Raw genomic sequence first — 17,808 nt, forward strand, 5'->3', positions numbered from 1 at the left:
GCCCACAGCTCCAAAAGCTTTCATATTCCTTACTGATTTTCTTTCTTTCAAGAGATCAATTTTGACTGCAGTTATTCTCAAGAGGGAAGAGAGAGGCAAGCCTGTCCCAATAATGAATAAGAATTCAAGGGTGAAGGACAAACACAAGGGTCTAGGTACTATCTGAGAATGGAAAAGAACATTCTCATGGAAATCTTAGTTAATATCATCACCTTTTGAAATATTTTATTCAAACTCTGCCTCATGGGCATACCTTTGTAATTCTTTAAATGCATTTTTCCATACCATCCTATATAATTTCTCATGATATCCAATTGCTTTTCTGCACAGGCAGATACCAAGTCAATATAAATCAGACCCTGACAACAAATGTTCCTTAACTCTAGAAAAGCCACATGACAAATAAGACTGCAACAGCACGCCCATTAAAGTGTGTCTTTGAAAGAAACCAGTAGCAGTGGTTGCCTCTGGGGGTAGAGAATTATTATATACCCCTTTGTATTCTTAGAAGTTTTAAAACATGTACTACTTTCTTTTAAAGTACACAAAACTTTCAAAGTCCCATGACATGCCAAATATCAATAAATAAAAGGGTGGATGATTTCTTAATATAAGTCAAGATGAACATGGTAACAGACACCATACAAACCTAGTAGTGTATCATATTGTTTTGCTCAAGTGGCCAAGAACAAGCTTGATATACACAAGGAGCCTCAGAATTAATCAACTAAACTTTAAGATGAACAATAATTTTCTTAGAATTCCAAACTGAATACCCTTTAAGATTTACACAGCTTTAGTTATTAAAACAGATAACACTCATCTCCCATATTACCTAATATTCACTAATATAAAGAAAGCATACCAGCTAAGGTGGAAAAGTAATTTGTTCTATTTATAGTTTTCTGTGACCAGAAAAAGAACCATTCTCCTGGGCGGAAAAGGCTTGCTAAGATAATTACACTAAATTTCATTGCATCCATTCGTCCTATACATGACAAGCTAACAAAAGAAGCAGTATATGTGTTCGAAAATATAGCTGCTTCTTGGGGTGGGATCGTATTATAGTAATTCAATTGTGCTTTGTGGTTCTATAGCAACGTATCAAAGCAGAGGGGAGGATGGCTTGAGTTCATAATCTAAACATAGCTTAAAATATGAGCAGGACAGGCATGAGGGGTAAACATGGAAAGCACACAAAACATTGCAAGTTCTCAATAACCAAAACGGGAGACCTGTTTCCCAAGCGGTCATTATTACAATCATGCCAGACTACCCAGAGTTCTGTAGTTCCAGTGAGAAAATGCAAGGAAGTGTATTTCTGGAATTTTTCATCACTTTCAAGATGACTCAACAAAAGCAGTTTCTTATTCAAGAGATCGTACGATCATATACTGTGTTTCTGAGATTCTTCAGCTACCACCAGCACATTAAGGACTCAAGCACTTCTAGAAAAGGTATGCTATGTCTCAATTGATCTCAGGTTCCTCAAAATCCTGATGTGAAGTGACAACTTTAAATGCCATATATATATTGCAAAGTAAGGCTCAAAAAGAGATCACACAAGTTCTATCAAAAGATACTCAAATCTCAGAGTTACTTACCATCATATGCAAGTCTCTGCAACATTCTGCTAGTCCAAAGCCATTCTCCTTACCACCCCAGCTCTTGGAAAAGGAAAAAAGACAGTATTAAAACAGTGCTTAAGGTTGCTTTGTGTATAAAGTATTTAAGAGTATGTTGCTGCTTGGAACACAGTGTTGAAAAGACATCCAACATTAAAATCAAACAAAAAGAGGGAGCAAATAGAAGCAAGAGCTTAAGACTCAAGGCAAGATGGTCTGCCTAAAGTGATTTCTCCAATGAGACCAATTTCACTGTTCTGTGAGGATGGTACTGGGAAGAATATAAGAAGCTCTTGTAAGTAAATGCATATTTGATATGCCTGCAGTCATGCTTGCTGAAAGGTCAGTCTTGACCCATTGGATCTTCAGTACTGTACCACCCTTTCCAGGCTCAGCCTGATCACCTCTCTCATAGGGTGAAATCACATGCTCTTCAGTTCCTTACTTTTTGACATGAGCCAAAGTGCAAAGTAGAAGATCCTGCATTGCTTAATATTATTGTACTCTGCCATGACAACGTCTAAAAAATTCATCAACAAGTACTAGCCCCTAAGTAATGGGGGAGAATGGCTCAACTGTACAATATTATTGAGTTCCAAATAGAAAAAAAAACTCAGCCATACAATTTTGCTTAAAAATTAGCCTACATTTTCAACAGCATTTGAGGTAATCTATCATTTTCGCCTAATTCAAAATTCTCCCAGCGGTGGGGATGGGCATTTGTTGATAACATTGAAGACTACATACATACAGTTGGGATAATTAATAGACAAACGGAAAAGCTTGGAAAGAAAGGCTGAGGAGTGTGATATCTGGGGGAATAAGGGCTTTGAAAACTTCCACACACTCCTGGAAATCTAGAAGGCGACATGTGTGCCCAAGGTTGGGCACATTCTCAGAAAAATCTGAAAAAGCACTAAGTTTCCATATCTCTAGCTGACATGAGGCTCTATGCAAGGGAAGGCTAAGCCAGAGTTGTAAACTTTCTGGTTCAGTTCAGTTCGGTTGCTCAGTCGTGTCTGACTCTGCGACCCCATGGACTGCAGCATGCCAGGCTTCCCTGTTCATCACCAGCTCCCGAAGTTCACTCAAACTCATGTCCAGTGAGTCAGTGATGCCATTCAACCATCTCGTCCTCTGTCGTCCCCTTCTCCTCCTGCCTTCAATCTTTCCCAGCATCGGGGTCTTTTCCAATGAGTCAGTTCTTTCCATCAGGTGGCCAAAGTATTGGAGTTTCAGCTTCAGCATTAGTCCCTCCAATGAACAGTCAGGATTGATTTCCTTTAGGATTGACTGGTTTGATCTCCTTGCAGTCCAAGGGACTCTCAAGAATCTTCTCCAACACCACAGTTCAAAAGCATCAATTCTTCAGCATTCAGCTTTCTTTATGGTCCAACTCTCACATCCATACACGACTACTGGAAAAACCATAGCTTTGACTAGATAGACCTTTGTTGGCAAAGTTATGTCTTTGCTTTTTAATATGCTGTCTAGGTTGGTCACAGCTTTTCTTCCAAGGAGCAAGCATCTTTTCATTTCATGGCTACAGTCACCATCTGCAGTGATCTGGAGCACAAGAAAATAAAGTCTGTCACTGTTTCCCCATCTATTTGCCATGAAGGTGATGGGACTGGATGCCATGACCTTAGATGTCTGAATGTTGAGTTTCAAGCCAGCGTTTTCACCCTCCTCTTTCACTTTCATCAAATGGCTCTTTAGTTCTTCTTCACTTGCTGCCATAAAGGTGGTATCATCTGCATATCTAAGGTTATTGATATTTCTCCCAGCAATCTTGATTCCAGCTTGTGCTTCATCCAGCCCAGCGTTTCTCATGATGTACTCTGCATATAAGTTAAATAAGCAGGGTGACAATATACAGCCTTGACATACTCCTTTCCTGATTTGGAACCAGTCTGTTGTTCCATGTCTGGTTCTAACTGTTGCTTCTTGACCTGCATACAGATTTCTCAGGAGGCAGGTCAGGTGGTTCGGTATTCCCATCTCTTTAAGAATTTTCCAACAGTTTGTTGTGATCCACATAGTCAAAGGCTTTAGCATAGTCAATAAAGCAGAAATAGATGTTTTTCTGGAACTCTCTTGCTTTTTCAATGATCCAATGGATGTTGGCAATTTGATCTCTGGTTTCTCTACCTTTTCTAAATCCAGCTTGAACATCTGGAAGCTCACAGTTCATGTACTGTTGAAGCCTGGCTTGGAGAATTTTGAGCATTACTTTGCTAGCATGTGAGATGAGTGCAATTGTGTGGCAGTTTGAACATTCATTGGGATTAGAATGAAAACTGACCTTTTCTAGTCCTGTGGCCACTGCTGAATTTTCCAAATTTGCTGGAATATTGAATGTAGCACCATAACACAGCATCTCTTTTTAGGATTTGAAAGAGCTCAATTGGAATTCCATCACCTCCACTAGCTTTGGTTGTAATGATGCTTCCTAAGGCCCACTTGACTTTGCCTTCCAGGATGTCTGGCTCTAGTGATCACATCATCGTGGTTACCTGTGTCATTAAGATCTTTTTATATAATTCTTCTGTGTATTCTTGCCCCTCTTCTTAATACCTTCTGCTTCAATTAGGTCCATACCATTTCTGTCCTTTATTGTGCCCATCTTTGCCTGAAATGTTCCCTTGATATCTCTAATTTTCTTGAAGAGATCTCTAGTCTTTCCCATTCTGTTGTTTTCCTCTATTTCTTTGCATTGATCACTGAGGAAGGCTTTCTTATCTCTCCTTGCTATTCTTTGGAACTCTGCATTCAAATGGGTATATCTTTCCTTTTCTCCTTTGCCTTTAGCTTCTCTTCTCAGCTATTTGTAAGGCCTCCTCAGACAACCATTTTGCCTTTTTGCATTTCTTTTTCTTGGGGATGGTCTTGATCACTGCCTCCTGTACAATGTCACAAACCTCCATCCATAGTTCTTCAGGCACTCTATCAGATCTAATCCCTTGAATCTGTTTGTCACTTCCACTGTATAATTGTAAGGGATTTGATTTAGGTCATACATGAATGGTCTAGTGGTTTTCCCTACTTTCTTCAATTAAAGTCTGAATTTGGCAATAAGGAGTTCATGATTTGACCCACAGTCAGCTCCGGGTCTTGCTGACTGTATAGAGCTTCTCCATCTTTGGCTGTGAAGAATATAATCAATCTGATTTCGGTACTGACCATCTGGTGATATCCATGTGTAGAGTCTTCTCTTGTGTTGTTGGAAGAGGGTGTTTGCTATGACCAGTGCATTCTCTTGGCAAAACTGTTAGTCTTTGCCCTGCTTCATTTTGTACTCAAAGACCAAATTTGCCTGTTACTCCAGGTATCTCTTGACTTCCTACTTTTGCATTCCAGTCCCCTATAATGAAAAGGACATCTTTTTTGGGTATTAGTTCTAGAAGGTCTTGTAGGTCTTCATAGAACTGTTCAACTGCAGCTTCTTCAGCATTACTGGTTGGGCATAGACTTGGATTACTGTGATATTGAATGGTTTGCCTTGGAAGCGAGCAGAAATCATTCTGTCATTTTTGAGACTGCACCCAAGTGCTGCATTTCTTACTCTTTTGTTGACTATGAGGGCTACTCCATTTCTTCTAAGGAATTCTTGCCTACAGGGACTCTTAACTTTCTGGTTAAGTATTGAAGATAGTGAGCATTGACATCAAAGATACCAATATGTACACAGAACTCACCAGCAAAGACAGAGAGAATTTGGTTCCAGGAATAAGGCAAATCACTAGCTGACCACTACGCTAACAGAGACTTCAATGACCACATAAAACAAAGAATTCAGAAACCAGTTCAGAAAAGTCTAAATAAAAAACAACAAATCTTAACAACAAACCCCAGGGAAGGGTGAGAGTCTGATTTCCAGAGTTGCCATGTTGTAATATTCAAAATGTCCACTGTAGCAATGTAAGGAGCGGCCTTAGCAAGGTAGTGCAATAAGATGGCTTTCACTGTGCTCCATCCCTCGCCCCCACAATAACTTGGCACCCATTCATAGAGAAAAGTACCTTTATGGGAGCTGTGGAATCCAATCCTACATGCAAAGGGACCTGGGAGGAGTCTCACCAGCCAGTTTGTTGAATAACAGGACCCAAGCTGTGGATCCTGCAGTGGTCTGTGAATTGGTTGCAGCCACTCTCAGCAGGTGTTTGAGAACCCCGGGAAAATACTATCTTAAACAATCACCCATGAATGATAAAAGTTAATGGACAAAAAGTTTCTTAAAAAATATAATCAAAAAAATTTTTTTAATTCTAAAGTAAGTTGTTAATGAATACACAGTATAAAAAGAGGCAAACTGTGACATCAAAGTCATAAAATCAAAGGGGATTAAAAGCCTTCAGTTTTTCACATGCAATCAAAGTTAAGTTGCTATTATATCTATGTTTTATGTAAGATTCATGGTAACCACAAAGCAAAACTTAGGTTAGATAAAAGAGGAATAGAAGGGAACTGAAGTATATGAAAAACCATTATTCACAAAGAAAGAAAGCAAAAGAAGAAAGGAGCAAGGGAAACACAAAACAATCAAAAAAGAATTAATAAGATGGCATAACTACGTCCCTACCTATTATTAATAATAATTACTCCAAATGTAGATGAATTCATTTTCCCAATCAAAAGGCATAAAGTAGCTGGATGGAAAAAAAAAAGACCCAACTACATGCTACCTACAAGAGACTCACTTCAGCTTTAAAGACACACATGAGTTCAAAGTGCAGGGAAAGAAAAAGTTATTTTACAGAAGTGGAAACCAAAAGAGCAGGGATAGCTACCCATATCCGACAAAATAGGCTTTGACTCAAAACCTGTAATGGGAGACAATTAAGGTCACTATAAAATGATAAAGGGGTCAATCAAAGAGGACATAACAACTGTAAATTATATGGACATAACACTGGAACATATTAAATGTATAACTAAATGCTAATAGATAACAGGGCTTCCTAGGTGGCTCAGTGGGTAAAGAATCCACCTGCAATGCAGGAGCAGCAGGTTTGATCCCTGGGCTGGGAAGGTCCCCTTTATCAGTTAGAACCCACTCCAATATTCTTGTAAAATCCCACAGGCAGAGGAGCCTGGCAGGCTATAGTCCATAGCGTCACAAAGAGTTGGGCATGACTAAATTGACTGAGCACACATACAGTAGATATGAAGGGAGATATGAGATGGTTAGATAGCATCACTGATTCAGTGGACATGAATTTGAGCAAACTCCAGGAGATAGTGAAGGACAGGGAGCCTGGCATGCTGCAGTCCATGGGTTGTAAAGAGTCAGACATGACTTAGTGACTGAACAACAAATGAAGGGAGAAAGAGAGAATACAATAATAGGAGGAGATGTCAGCATCTCACTTTCAACAACGGATAGACTGTACTGGGAGAAAAATCAAGAAGGAAATATTGGATTTGAACTATACTTTAGACCAATGGCCTTTGTAGGCATATGTATAACATTTATTCAACAGCAGAATACACTCTTCTCAAACCCACATGGAACATTCTCCTAGAGAGATTATATGATAGGTCACAAAACAAGTCTTAGCAAATTTAAGACTGAAATCATACCAAATATTTTTCTGGACCCTAATAGTATGAAACTGGAAATCAGTTACAGAAAGAAAACTGGAAAGATTCACAAAAATCTGGAAATTAAGCAATACACTCCTGAACAACCAAAGGGTCAAAGGAAGAAATCAAAAGGGAAATTAAAAATATCTTGAGGCAAATAGAAATACAAAATATCACAATGAATAGGATGCACCAAAAGTACTTCAAGAGGGAAGTTTATAGGAAATAAATGCCTACATTAAGAAATAAGAAATATCTCAAACAACCTAATTTTATACCTCAACTTGAAAAAGAATGAACTAAGTCCAGAGTTAGTAGAAGAAAGGAACAAAGATCAGAGCAGAAATAAATGAAATAGAGACTAGAAAAACCACAGAAAAGATTAATGAAAGAAAGAACTTTTAAAAAACTACTCAACAAAAAAATTGTTTAAAAACTTTAGCTAGACTGAAAAAAAAGGCTGAAGACCCAAATAAATAAAATCAGAAACAAAAGAGAGACATTACAATTGATACCACAGATACAAAGGATCACTAAGAGACTACTAGGAACAAAATGCCAACAAACTGGATAACCTAGAAGAATTGGATAGAATTCCTAGAAATATATAACCAAAACAGAATCATGGAGAACAGAAAGTATGAAGAGACCAATAATGAATAAACAGACTGAGTCAGTAATCAAAAAAGACCCCCAAGAGAAAATTCCAGGACCAAATGGTTTCCCTGGTGAAACATTTAAAGAATAACCAATCTTTCTCAAATTTTTACCAAATGATTGAAGGAGGAACACTTTTCAACTGGTAATTGGGAAAATCACCATTGTTTGGCCAAAGTGACCCTCATACCAAAGCCAGGTAAGGACAATACACGAACAGAAAACTAGAGGCCAATACCCCTGATGTACAAACTTGCAAAAGTCCTCAGTAAACTACCAGGAACTCAAATTTAACAGAACATTAAAAGGAACATAGATCACAATTTAAGTGAGATTTATCCCTGGGGTGCAAAGATGTTTCAACACATGCAAATCAATAAATGTGGTATCACATTAAGAAAATGAAAGACAAAAATCACATGAGCTAATCACATTAGCTCAGAAGCTGTAGAAAAAAGTAATGACAAAGTTCAATATCCTTTCATAATAAAAACCCAAAAATGGGGTATAGTGAGAACATATCTAAACATGATAAAGGGCACATATGACAAACCCACAGTTAACAGCATACTCAATGATGAAAGGCTGAAACCTTTCCTTCTAAGATTAGGAACAAGACAAGGTGTTCATTCTAACCACTCACAATAGTGGAACACAGCACTGGAAATTCAGCACAATACTGGAAATTCTAGCCAGAGCAATTAAGCAAGAAAAAAAAAAGACATACAATTCAGAAAGAAAGAAGTAAAGTCCTGTTTTCACTTGCAAATGATACACAGAAAATCCCCAAGGGGCCACCCAAAAACTTAGAATAAATTCAGTAAAGTTGCAGGATACAAAATTAACATACAGAAATCAGTTGTATTTCTATACACCAACTATCTGAAAAAGAAGTAGAACAATCCCATTTACAATACCATAAAAAAAGTAAAATAATTGGAAATAAATTTAACCAAGGAGGTAAAATCTGTACACTGAAAACTACAAAACACTGCTGAAAGGAATTAAAGAGACAAATATCCAATGTTCATGGACTGGAAAAATTAGTATTGTCAAAATGTCCATAGTACTGAGAGTAATCTATAAATTTTAATTACTTTCAAAAATCCAATGACAATTTCCCTAGAAACAGGAAAAAAAATCCTCAAATTTATATGGAACACAGAAGACCCCAAATAACTAAAGCAATCCTGAGACAGAACAAAGCTACAGATATTGTACTTCCTGATTTCAAATACCATTACAAAGCTATGGTAATCAACAGTATGGTATTAGCATAAAAAACACACATAGCCCAATGGAACATCCTCACACACACAGTCAAATAATATTTCAAAGGGAGCCAATAATCAATGGGGAAAGTACAGTCTCTTCAATAAATGGTGTTGAGAAAACTAACATACAGGGAAAAAAAATGAAGTTGGACCCCTATCTTATACCACTAAAAAAATTAACCTGAAATGAATGAAAGATTAAGACCTGAAACCATAAAGCTCCTAAAAGTAAACATGAGTAAAAGCGCAAGGACACTGGTTTTGGTGACAATTTTTTGGACATGATACCAAAAGCAACAAAGGCAAAAATAAAGGAGACTGAATCAAACTAAAACATTTTAGCATAGCAAAAGAAACAATCAAAATGGACAGATAATCTGCACAACAGGAGAAAATATTTGCAAACTATTATATCTGAAAAGAAATTACTATCCAAAATACACAGAACTCATACAGCTGAGTAACAGTAACAAAAACCAACCATCTGATCTTAAAATGGGCAGAGGTGCCTGTCTTCACATGGACTTGTATGTCTGCGTTTCCTTCTCTTTTGTCTCTTATAAGGATGCTTGTTATTGGATTTAAGCTCACTCAGATAATCCAGGATGATCTTAAGATTCTTAATTACATCTGCAAAGACTCTCTTTTTTTTTTCATTTATTTTTATTAGTTGGAGGCTAATCACTTTACAATACCGCAGTGGGTCTTGTCATACATTGACATGAATCAGCCATGGATTTACATGTATTCCCCATCCCGATCCCCCCTCCCACCTCCCTCTCTACCCGATCCCTCTGGGTCTTCCCAGTGCACCAGGCCCGAGCACTTGTCTCATGCATCCAACCTGGGCTGGTGATCTGTTTCACCTTAGATAATATACATGTTTCGATGCTGTTCTCTCGAAACATCCCACCCTCGCCTTCTCCCACAGAGTCCAAAAGTCTGTTCTGTACATTTGTGTCTCTTTTTCTGTTTTGCATATAGGGTTATCATTACCATCTTTCTAAATTCCATATATGTGTGTTAGTATGCTGTAATGTTCTTTTATCTTTCTGCCTTACTTCACTCTGTATGATGGGCTCCAGTTTCATCCATCTCATTAGAACTGATTCAAATGAATTCTTTTTAATGGTGAGTAATATTCCATGGTGTATGTGTACCACAGCTTCCTTATCCATTCATCTGCTGATGGACATCTAGGTTGCTTCCATGTCCTGGCTATTATAAACAGTGCTGCGATGAACACTGGGGTGCATGTGTCTCTTTCAGATCTGGTTTCCTTGGTGTGTATGCCCAGGAGTGGGATTGCTGGGTCATATGGCAGTTCTATTTCCAGTTTTTTAAGAAATCTCCACACTGTTCTCCATAGTGCTGTACTAGTTTGCATTCCTACCAATAGTGTAAGAGGGTTCCCTTTTCTCCACACCCTCTCCAGCATTTATTGCTTATAGACTTCTGGATAGCAGCCATCCTGACTGGTGTGTAATGGTACCTCACTGTGGTTTTGATTTGCATTTCTCTGATGATGAGTGATGTTGAGCATCTTTTCATGTGTTTGTTAGCCATCTGTATGTCTTCTTTGGAGAAATGTGCAAAGACTCTTCTTTCATAGTCAGAGGTTCTGGGGTTTAGGGCATGGGCATATCCTTTTGGGGACTACCATTCAATCCCCTAAACTCCCCCACTTCCTTCCCTGAACTCAGATCCTGGGTCTTGACGAAGACTCTCTTTGACCCAAATTTGCTCAGGCTCCTGTGAGCAATTTTCTCAGTGAGTCCTCAAATTTGGGCTTTTCTGGGTCCTTCCCTGTAGAATCTAGTTTCAGCAAGAAACCAGTTAAGTTAGGGGAACCAGAATCTCCCCTACCCCTGATATGTCCTCTTAATAACTCCACCCACTGTGCCCACCCCAACCCTGCTCCTTGGCTGCAAATGCTCATCCTGCATTCAGAATTAAGCCCACTTCTATACTGCAGTCTCTTTTCCTCTATTGTAATAATTGTTTTAAAAAATTAAATTTATCTTCATCTCTTTAAAAAATAAACAAATAAAATGGACACAGGAATTAAACAGACATCTTTTCAAAGACAATACACAAATGGCCAGTAGTTACATGAAATGGTGCTAAATATCACTAGTCATCAGGGAGATGCTAATCATAACCACAGTGATATATCACCTCACACCTGAGAGACTGACTATTTTCAAGAAGACAAGAGATAACAAGTACTGGCAAGTATTTGGAGAAAAGAGGATGCTTGTGCACTGTTGGTGGGAATAAAAATTGGTATAGCCTCTATCTATCTATCTAGCAGTCCATGTGGTCACAAAGACTGGACACCATTCAGTCACTGAACAACAAATAGCCTCTACAGAAAACAGTACAGCAGTTCCTCAAAAAATTAAAAACAGAACTATTATGATCCAGCAATTCCAGTTCTGGCTATCTATCCAAGGGAAAGGAAATCAGGAAAAAGAGATATCTTCACTCCAATTTTTATTGCAAAATTGTTCACAGTAGCTAAGGTATGGAAACTATATACATACCCATCTATGGATGAATGGACAAAGATGTGGCATATATGTGTGTAAAAAATATATGTGTGTGTAAAATACATGTATGTAAACACACACACACAAAATGAGAACACCTCATTTCTCAGCCATGAGAAACCAGGAAATCTCACCTTTTGAGACAATCATGGATGGACCTTGAGGGCATTCTAATAAGTGAAGTAAATCAGTGACAGAGAGCTACCGTATAGTATCACTTATACGTGGAATCTACAAAAGCTGACCACAAAGAAAGAGCTTAGAATGGTGGTTGCTAGTGACTGGGGGAAAAGGGGAGATGCTGGTCAAATTGCACCAACTTCCAATTATATAATGAAAAACATCAGGGGATCTAACTTATAGCACAGTGATTATAGGTAACAATACTGTACTATATACTAAATATAATACTAAAGACTGCCAATTAGAAGTTATTTTTTAAAAAGGAAGTAAATAGAAATTCTGTAGCTAAAGCACAGTAACAGAAATGAAAATTTCACTAAGTGGTTCAACAGCAGATTTAAGCAGGGAGAATGAATAAATGAACTTAAAAAATATATAATGTTAGATGGTAATATGTGCTACAGAGAAAAATGAAGCAAAGTGTAATAGGGAATATGGAAAGCGTTCTGATTTTAAAATAGGATGGTAGGAAGACGTCACTGAGATGGTGGTTTGTGAGACTTAAAAGAAGATGAGGGAGCAAGTCATAGAGACAACCGGGGACATAGCTGCACAGAAGCCTTGGAGAAAGAGCGTGCCTGGCACCATCTAGGAAAGCAAGGGTGCCAGGTGTCTGAAATGGATTGAGAATTTGGGAAAGACATGTGAGAGGTGGTCATGTTTGATTTTGTACACATTACAATTAATATCCAGTAGAGATGTTTAGAAGGCAGTAAATATACAAGTTTGAGGTTCAAAGAAACCACGTAATTTTGGGAGTCAATGGCCCTTAAAACCATGAACTGGGCAAGATCACGTAGGCAGAATATAAATGGATAAGAGACAGAATCTGGGGTGAAGCACTAAGCCACTCCAACACTTGGAGGCAGCAAAAGAGAAGGCACCAGTCAAGGGCACCAATGGAGGACCAGGAGTGTGGCTTGGAAACTAAGACTATTGTCCAATCTTTAAAAATCTTAACACTGTGGGAAAATACTCACCATAGGTTACATGATGGGAAAAGCAGCATATGAAACACAATGTTATTTTATCTACATGGTGAGAGCTGAGGATTACTGTTATTTTCATTATAATTTTCTTTTGTGTTCTTAATTTTCAACACTGAACATGTATTATGAGTTTGATGCAAATGTAACTGCGGTTTTCGCATTGCTAAAATCTGCTGTTTGATATCAGAATACATTCTAAATAAATGTCATTATGTTATACATCATTTTAATGTGCATTTCTCACTTTATGTTTTTTTGCTAATGACTTATTACTTGCTGTTTATTTTATATTTATTTTAGACTATGGAAATGATGTTAGACAAAAAGCAAATTTGAGTGATTTTCTTATTTGAGTTCAAAATGGGTTGTAAAGCAGCAGAGACAACTCAACATCAACAATGCATTTGGCCCAGAAACTGCTAATGAATGTACAGTGTAGCGGTAGTTCAAGAAGTTCTGCAAAGAGGATGAGAGTGTTGAAGATGAGGATCGCAGTAGACAGCCATTGGAAGTTGACAACAACCGATTGAGAGCAATCACTGAAATTGATCCTCTTACAACTACAAGAGAAGCTGCCAAAGAAAACATTAACCATTTGACGGTCATTCAGCATTTGAAGCAAACTGGAAAGGTGAAAAAGCTCGATAAGTGGGTGCCTCATGAGCTGACCAAAAATTTTAAAAAAACACATTGTTTTGAAGTGTCTTCTCTTATTCTATGCAACAACAACAAACCATTTCTCAGATTGTAACAAGTGACAAAAACTACAGTTTAAAAAACAACTGGAGATGATCAGCTCAGTGGTTGAATTGAGAAGAAGCTCCAAACCCCATCCCAAAGCCAAACTTGCACCAAAAAAGGTCATGGTCACTGTCTGGTGGTCCACTACAGCTTTCTGAATCCCACTGAAACCATTACATCTGAGAAGTATGCTCAGCAAATCAATGAGATGCACCAAAAACTGCAATGTCTGCAGCCAGCACTGGTCAACAGAAAGGGCCCAATTCTTCTCCATGACAATGCCCAACCGTATGTCACACAACCAACATTTCAAAAGTTGAATGAATTGGGCTACAAAATTTTGCCTCATCCACCATATTCACCTGACTTTCTTCAAGCATCTTGACAACTTTTTGCAGGGAAAATGCTTCCACAACCAGCAGGATGCAGAAAATGCTTTCCAAGAGTTCATTGAATCCTGAAGCATGGATTTTTATGCTACAGGAATAAACAAACTTATTTCTTGTTGGCAAAAATATGTTGATTGTAATGGTTCCTATTTTGATTAATAAAGATGTGTTTGAGACTAGTTATAATGATTTAAAATTCACAGTCCCAAACCACAATTACTTTTGCGGCAATCTAATACTTTTGTAAAAATTCTGACAAATTTATTTGAAAATAAATATTGGAAGGTGAAAAAAAAATCAATGAGCCTGAAGATAGGTCAATTCAGATTATCCAGTCTGAGGAGCAGACAGAAAAAAGTAAATGGAGGTTAAGAGTTCTGTGGGACTTCATCAAGTATACCAACATATACAAAATGGGAGTCCAAGGAGAAAAGAGAAAGGCAAAGAGATTACTTAAAGAAATAATAGCCAAAATATCTCAAATTTGACAAAGAGACATGAATCTACAAACCCAAGAAGCTCAATGAATTTCAATAGGATAAAAATACACAGATTCACAAATAGACATAATCAAAATTTCAAAGACCAAGACAGAATAATCTTGAAGGCAGCAAGCAAGATGTGATTTGTTATATACAAGGGATCCTCACAGCTGATTTCTCATCAGAAACCATAGGTGCCAGAATGAAGTGGGAAAACACATTCAAAGTACGGAAAGAAAGTAACTGCTAATTAGAATTCTATAACTTGCACAATTATCCTTCATAAATGTAGGAGAAATTAATATTTTCTCAGATAAAAGCTGACAGTTTGTTGCTAGTAGACCTGCCTATAAGAAATGCTAAGAGAGCAGATATGATATGCCATAGTAACCTGACTCCATATGAAGAAATTAAGAACACCAGTAAATTAATTACACAGGTAAGTATAAAATGCATAATTATTTTTGGTTTGTAATTCCTTTTTGTTCTGTGTTTTATAACTATAAAATAGTTGATAGACACAATATATAAAGGTGTAATTTGTAACAACAACATAAAGTGAGAGGAAAGTGCTATATAGGAGGAAACTTTTTGTCTACTCTTAAAACTAAGTTGGTACTAACGCATATATATGGAATTTAGAAAGATGGTAACGATAACCCTATATGCAAAACAGAAAAAAAGAGACACAGATGTACAGAACAGACTTTTGGACTCTGTGGGAGAAGGCGAGGGTGGGATGTTTCGAGAGAACAGCATCAAAACATGTATATTATCTAGGGTGAAACAGATCACCAGCCCAGGCTGGATGCATGAGACAAATGCTCCGGCCTGGTGCACTGGGAAGACCCAGAGGAATTGGGTGGAGAGGGAGATGGGAGGGGGGATCGGGATGGGGAATACATGTAAATCCATGGCTGATTCATGTCGATGTATGACAAAAACCACTACAATATTGTAAAGTAATTAGCCTCCAACTAATAAAAATAAATGGAAAAAAAAACTAAGTTGGTATTAATTTGAACAATTCATTAATGAAGATGTTAGTTGTAATACACAGGGAATACATAAATAACTAGACAAAAGATAAAACAAAGAAATATAAGACTTGAACATTAAATCAACTAGACCTAACAGATATATACATATATATATATATACATATGTATACATATATACATATGTGTGTGTGTGTATATATATATATGGAACAATCTACCTAACAAACAGCAGAATATACATTCTTCTAAAGTACAAATAATTAACAGTCTCTCACACAGACCACAGGTTAAGACACAATACAAACTAAGAAATTTAAAAATAAATAAATAAAATCATACAAAGTATCATATCCAGTGACAATGGAAAGAAATTAGGAATATGTAGCAGAAGGAAATCTGGAAAATTCACAAACACATGGAAACTAAACAATACACTCTTAACAAACAATGGGTAAAAGAAGAAATCAAAAGGGAAATTAGAATATTCCTTGAGATGAATGAAAATGAAAACATTTTATATCAAAACTCATGGACTATACCTTATGTGACAAAACAGTATACAGAGGGAAATTTACAGTTGTTCATTGCCACTATTTATTGGTAAGAAAGAAAAATTTCAAATCAGTACCCTAACAGTCTAGCAAACTAAACTCAAAGCAAACAGAAAGAAGGAAATAGTAAAACTGGAGTAGAGATAAATGAAACAAAATAGAAAAACAGAATCAATTAAAGCAAATTTGGACTTTGTTCTTGCTCTCTCATGCTTATTCTTCATTTTTCCAACATTTGCTCACTTCATGTCTCTGTGTGTCATTTTGGTAATTCTTGCAATATTTCAAACTTTTTCATCATTACATTTGTTATGATGATCTGTGATCAGTGATAGTTGCTATTACAACTGTCATTGTTTTGGGGTGCCATGAATCACACCCCTACAAGATGGAAAATTTAATGGAAAAAAAAAGTGTGTTCTGATTGGCATCTCTCTCCCTCTCCTCAGGCTTCTCTATTCCATGAGACACAGCAATATTGTAATTAGGCCAATTAGAAAACCTACAATGGCCTCTAAGTATTCAAGTAAAAGGAACAGTTCCAAGTCTCACTTTATATCAAAAGCTAGAAATGGTTAAGCTTAGTAATTCTTACATGTTACATCTATATCTGGAAACTTTCCACTATTATTACTACACAAGTTTAACTTCTTTTAGCTTTATAAAAACACTAACAATAGGAAAAGTACTTCCTCATTCCATTTTCAATATTTTCTTCATTATTCCCCAGACTTCCTTTGAAGAAATAAGGAATTTGCTGAAAACTGTGAGGATAAGGGATATATAGACACCTGATGGTACCTAGGGGTGACAGGTAAGTCAAACTAATGATCTGAATTTGCAAGACAGAATAAGCTTGAAAGGCTATACCTCTTCACAATTACTTTCCTTCTGTTTCTTCTGTTGTCACAACTACCTGTTTTAGAATACTTCTACTGTCACCCACAAATTTTTCTCTTTTGTGATCTAATAAGACTCAAGTACCAACAACAAGAAAGTTGTAGTAGCCTGGGATCCTTAAAAGACCATGTCAGTTTAAAAATAGGGCTTCTTTTTTTTTTTGCAAGGTTATAGTGAAATGAAAATGAAAATTAAGGAATAATAGAGGAGTATTAGAGGACTTTAACAAGGAAATAAGAGAGAAAAACAAGAAAAAGAAAAAAAAGAAAAAAAATTTTTTTCCCCTAATTAAAAAAAACGTAAAAATATATGAAAATGAAAGTTAAGGAGTAATGGGGGAAATGGTGAAGGGTAGATATGGGTGATGTTTCTTTACTATTTTTGGAAACTTCTTGTGAATTTGTAATTATTCCAAAATAAAGTGTCTCAGAAGTGAAAAAAAAAAAAAAAAGACCATGTCAAGCCAAACCTGATTCATTAATGTCTGCGATGTTGTGACATATCTGAGATGTTACCATTATTAAATACAAAGAAACATTTCTCACAAAATTATGTAAAGTTAATATGGGAAAACACTGGATGCTAGTACGTTAAGTAAATAAAGCAGGATATAAAGTTACATATATGCATTCAGATATGTAAAGAAATATCCCTGAAGACTAAGAAAATGTACCAAAATGATGAGCAGATACATATATCATTATAAATTTTCTTTTGTATGTTTCCATAATGCTAAAATACTGAGCATATATTTTTATTATATGCCACTAAGATAAATCTATGGAATGTTTGAGATTCCAAGGTACATATTAGTTAGTACTACTCAGAATAACTAGTTCTTTGTCCTTTTAATTATGCATATATATCACTTTCTCAAC

The 17,808-nt window shown here is 36.7% G+C and overlaps 1 protein-coding gene across 14 annotated transcripts in view; it reads right to left on the reverse strand.

Moving 5' to 3' along the window:
* The window catches only part of HUWE1 (HECT, UBA and WWE domain containing E3 ubiquitin protein ligase 1), a 154,951-nt gene that overhangs the window by 88,024 nt on the left and 49,119 nt on the right, over nt 1-17,808 (reverse strand). For all 14 annotated transcript variants that reach the window (XM_070462819.1, XM_070462818.1, XM_070462820.1 and 11 more), the window contains one exon: nt 1,605-1,667. In XM_070462819.1, coding sequence (XP_070318920.1) covers nt 1,605-1,667 — 63 coding nt within the window. The remainder of the gene's footprint in view (nt 1-1,604; nt 1,668-17,808) is intronic.

Source organism: Odocoileus virginianus, unplaced genomic scaffold, assembly GCF_023699985.2.
Source record: "Odocoileus virginianus isolate 20LAN1187 ecotype Illinois unplaced genomic scaffold, Ovbor_1.2 Unplaced_Scaffold_14, whole genome shotgun sequence".
NCBI lineage: Eukaryota > Metazoa > Chordata > Mammalia > Artiodactyla > Cervidae > Odocoileus > Odocoileus virginianus.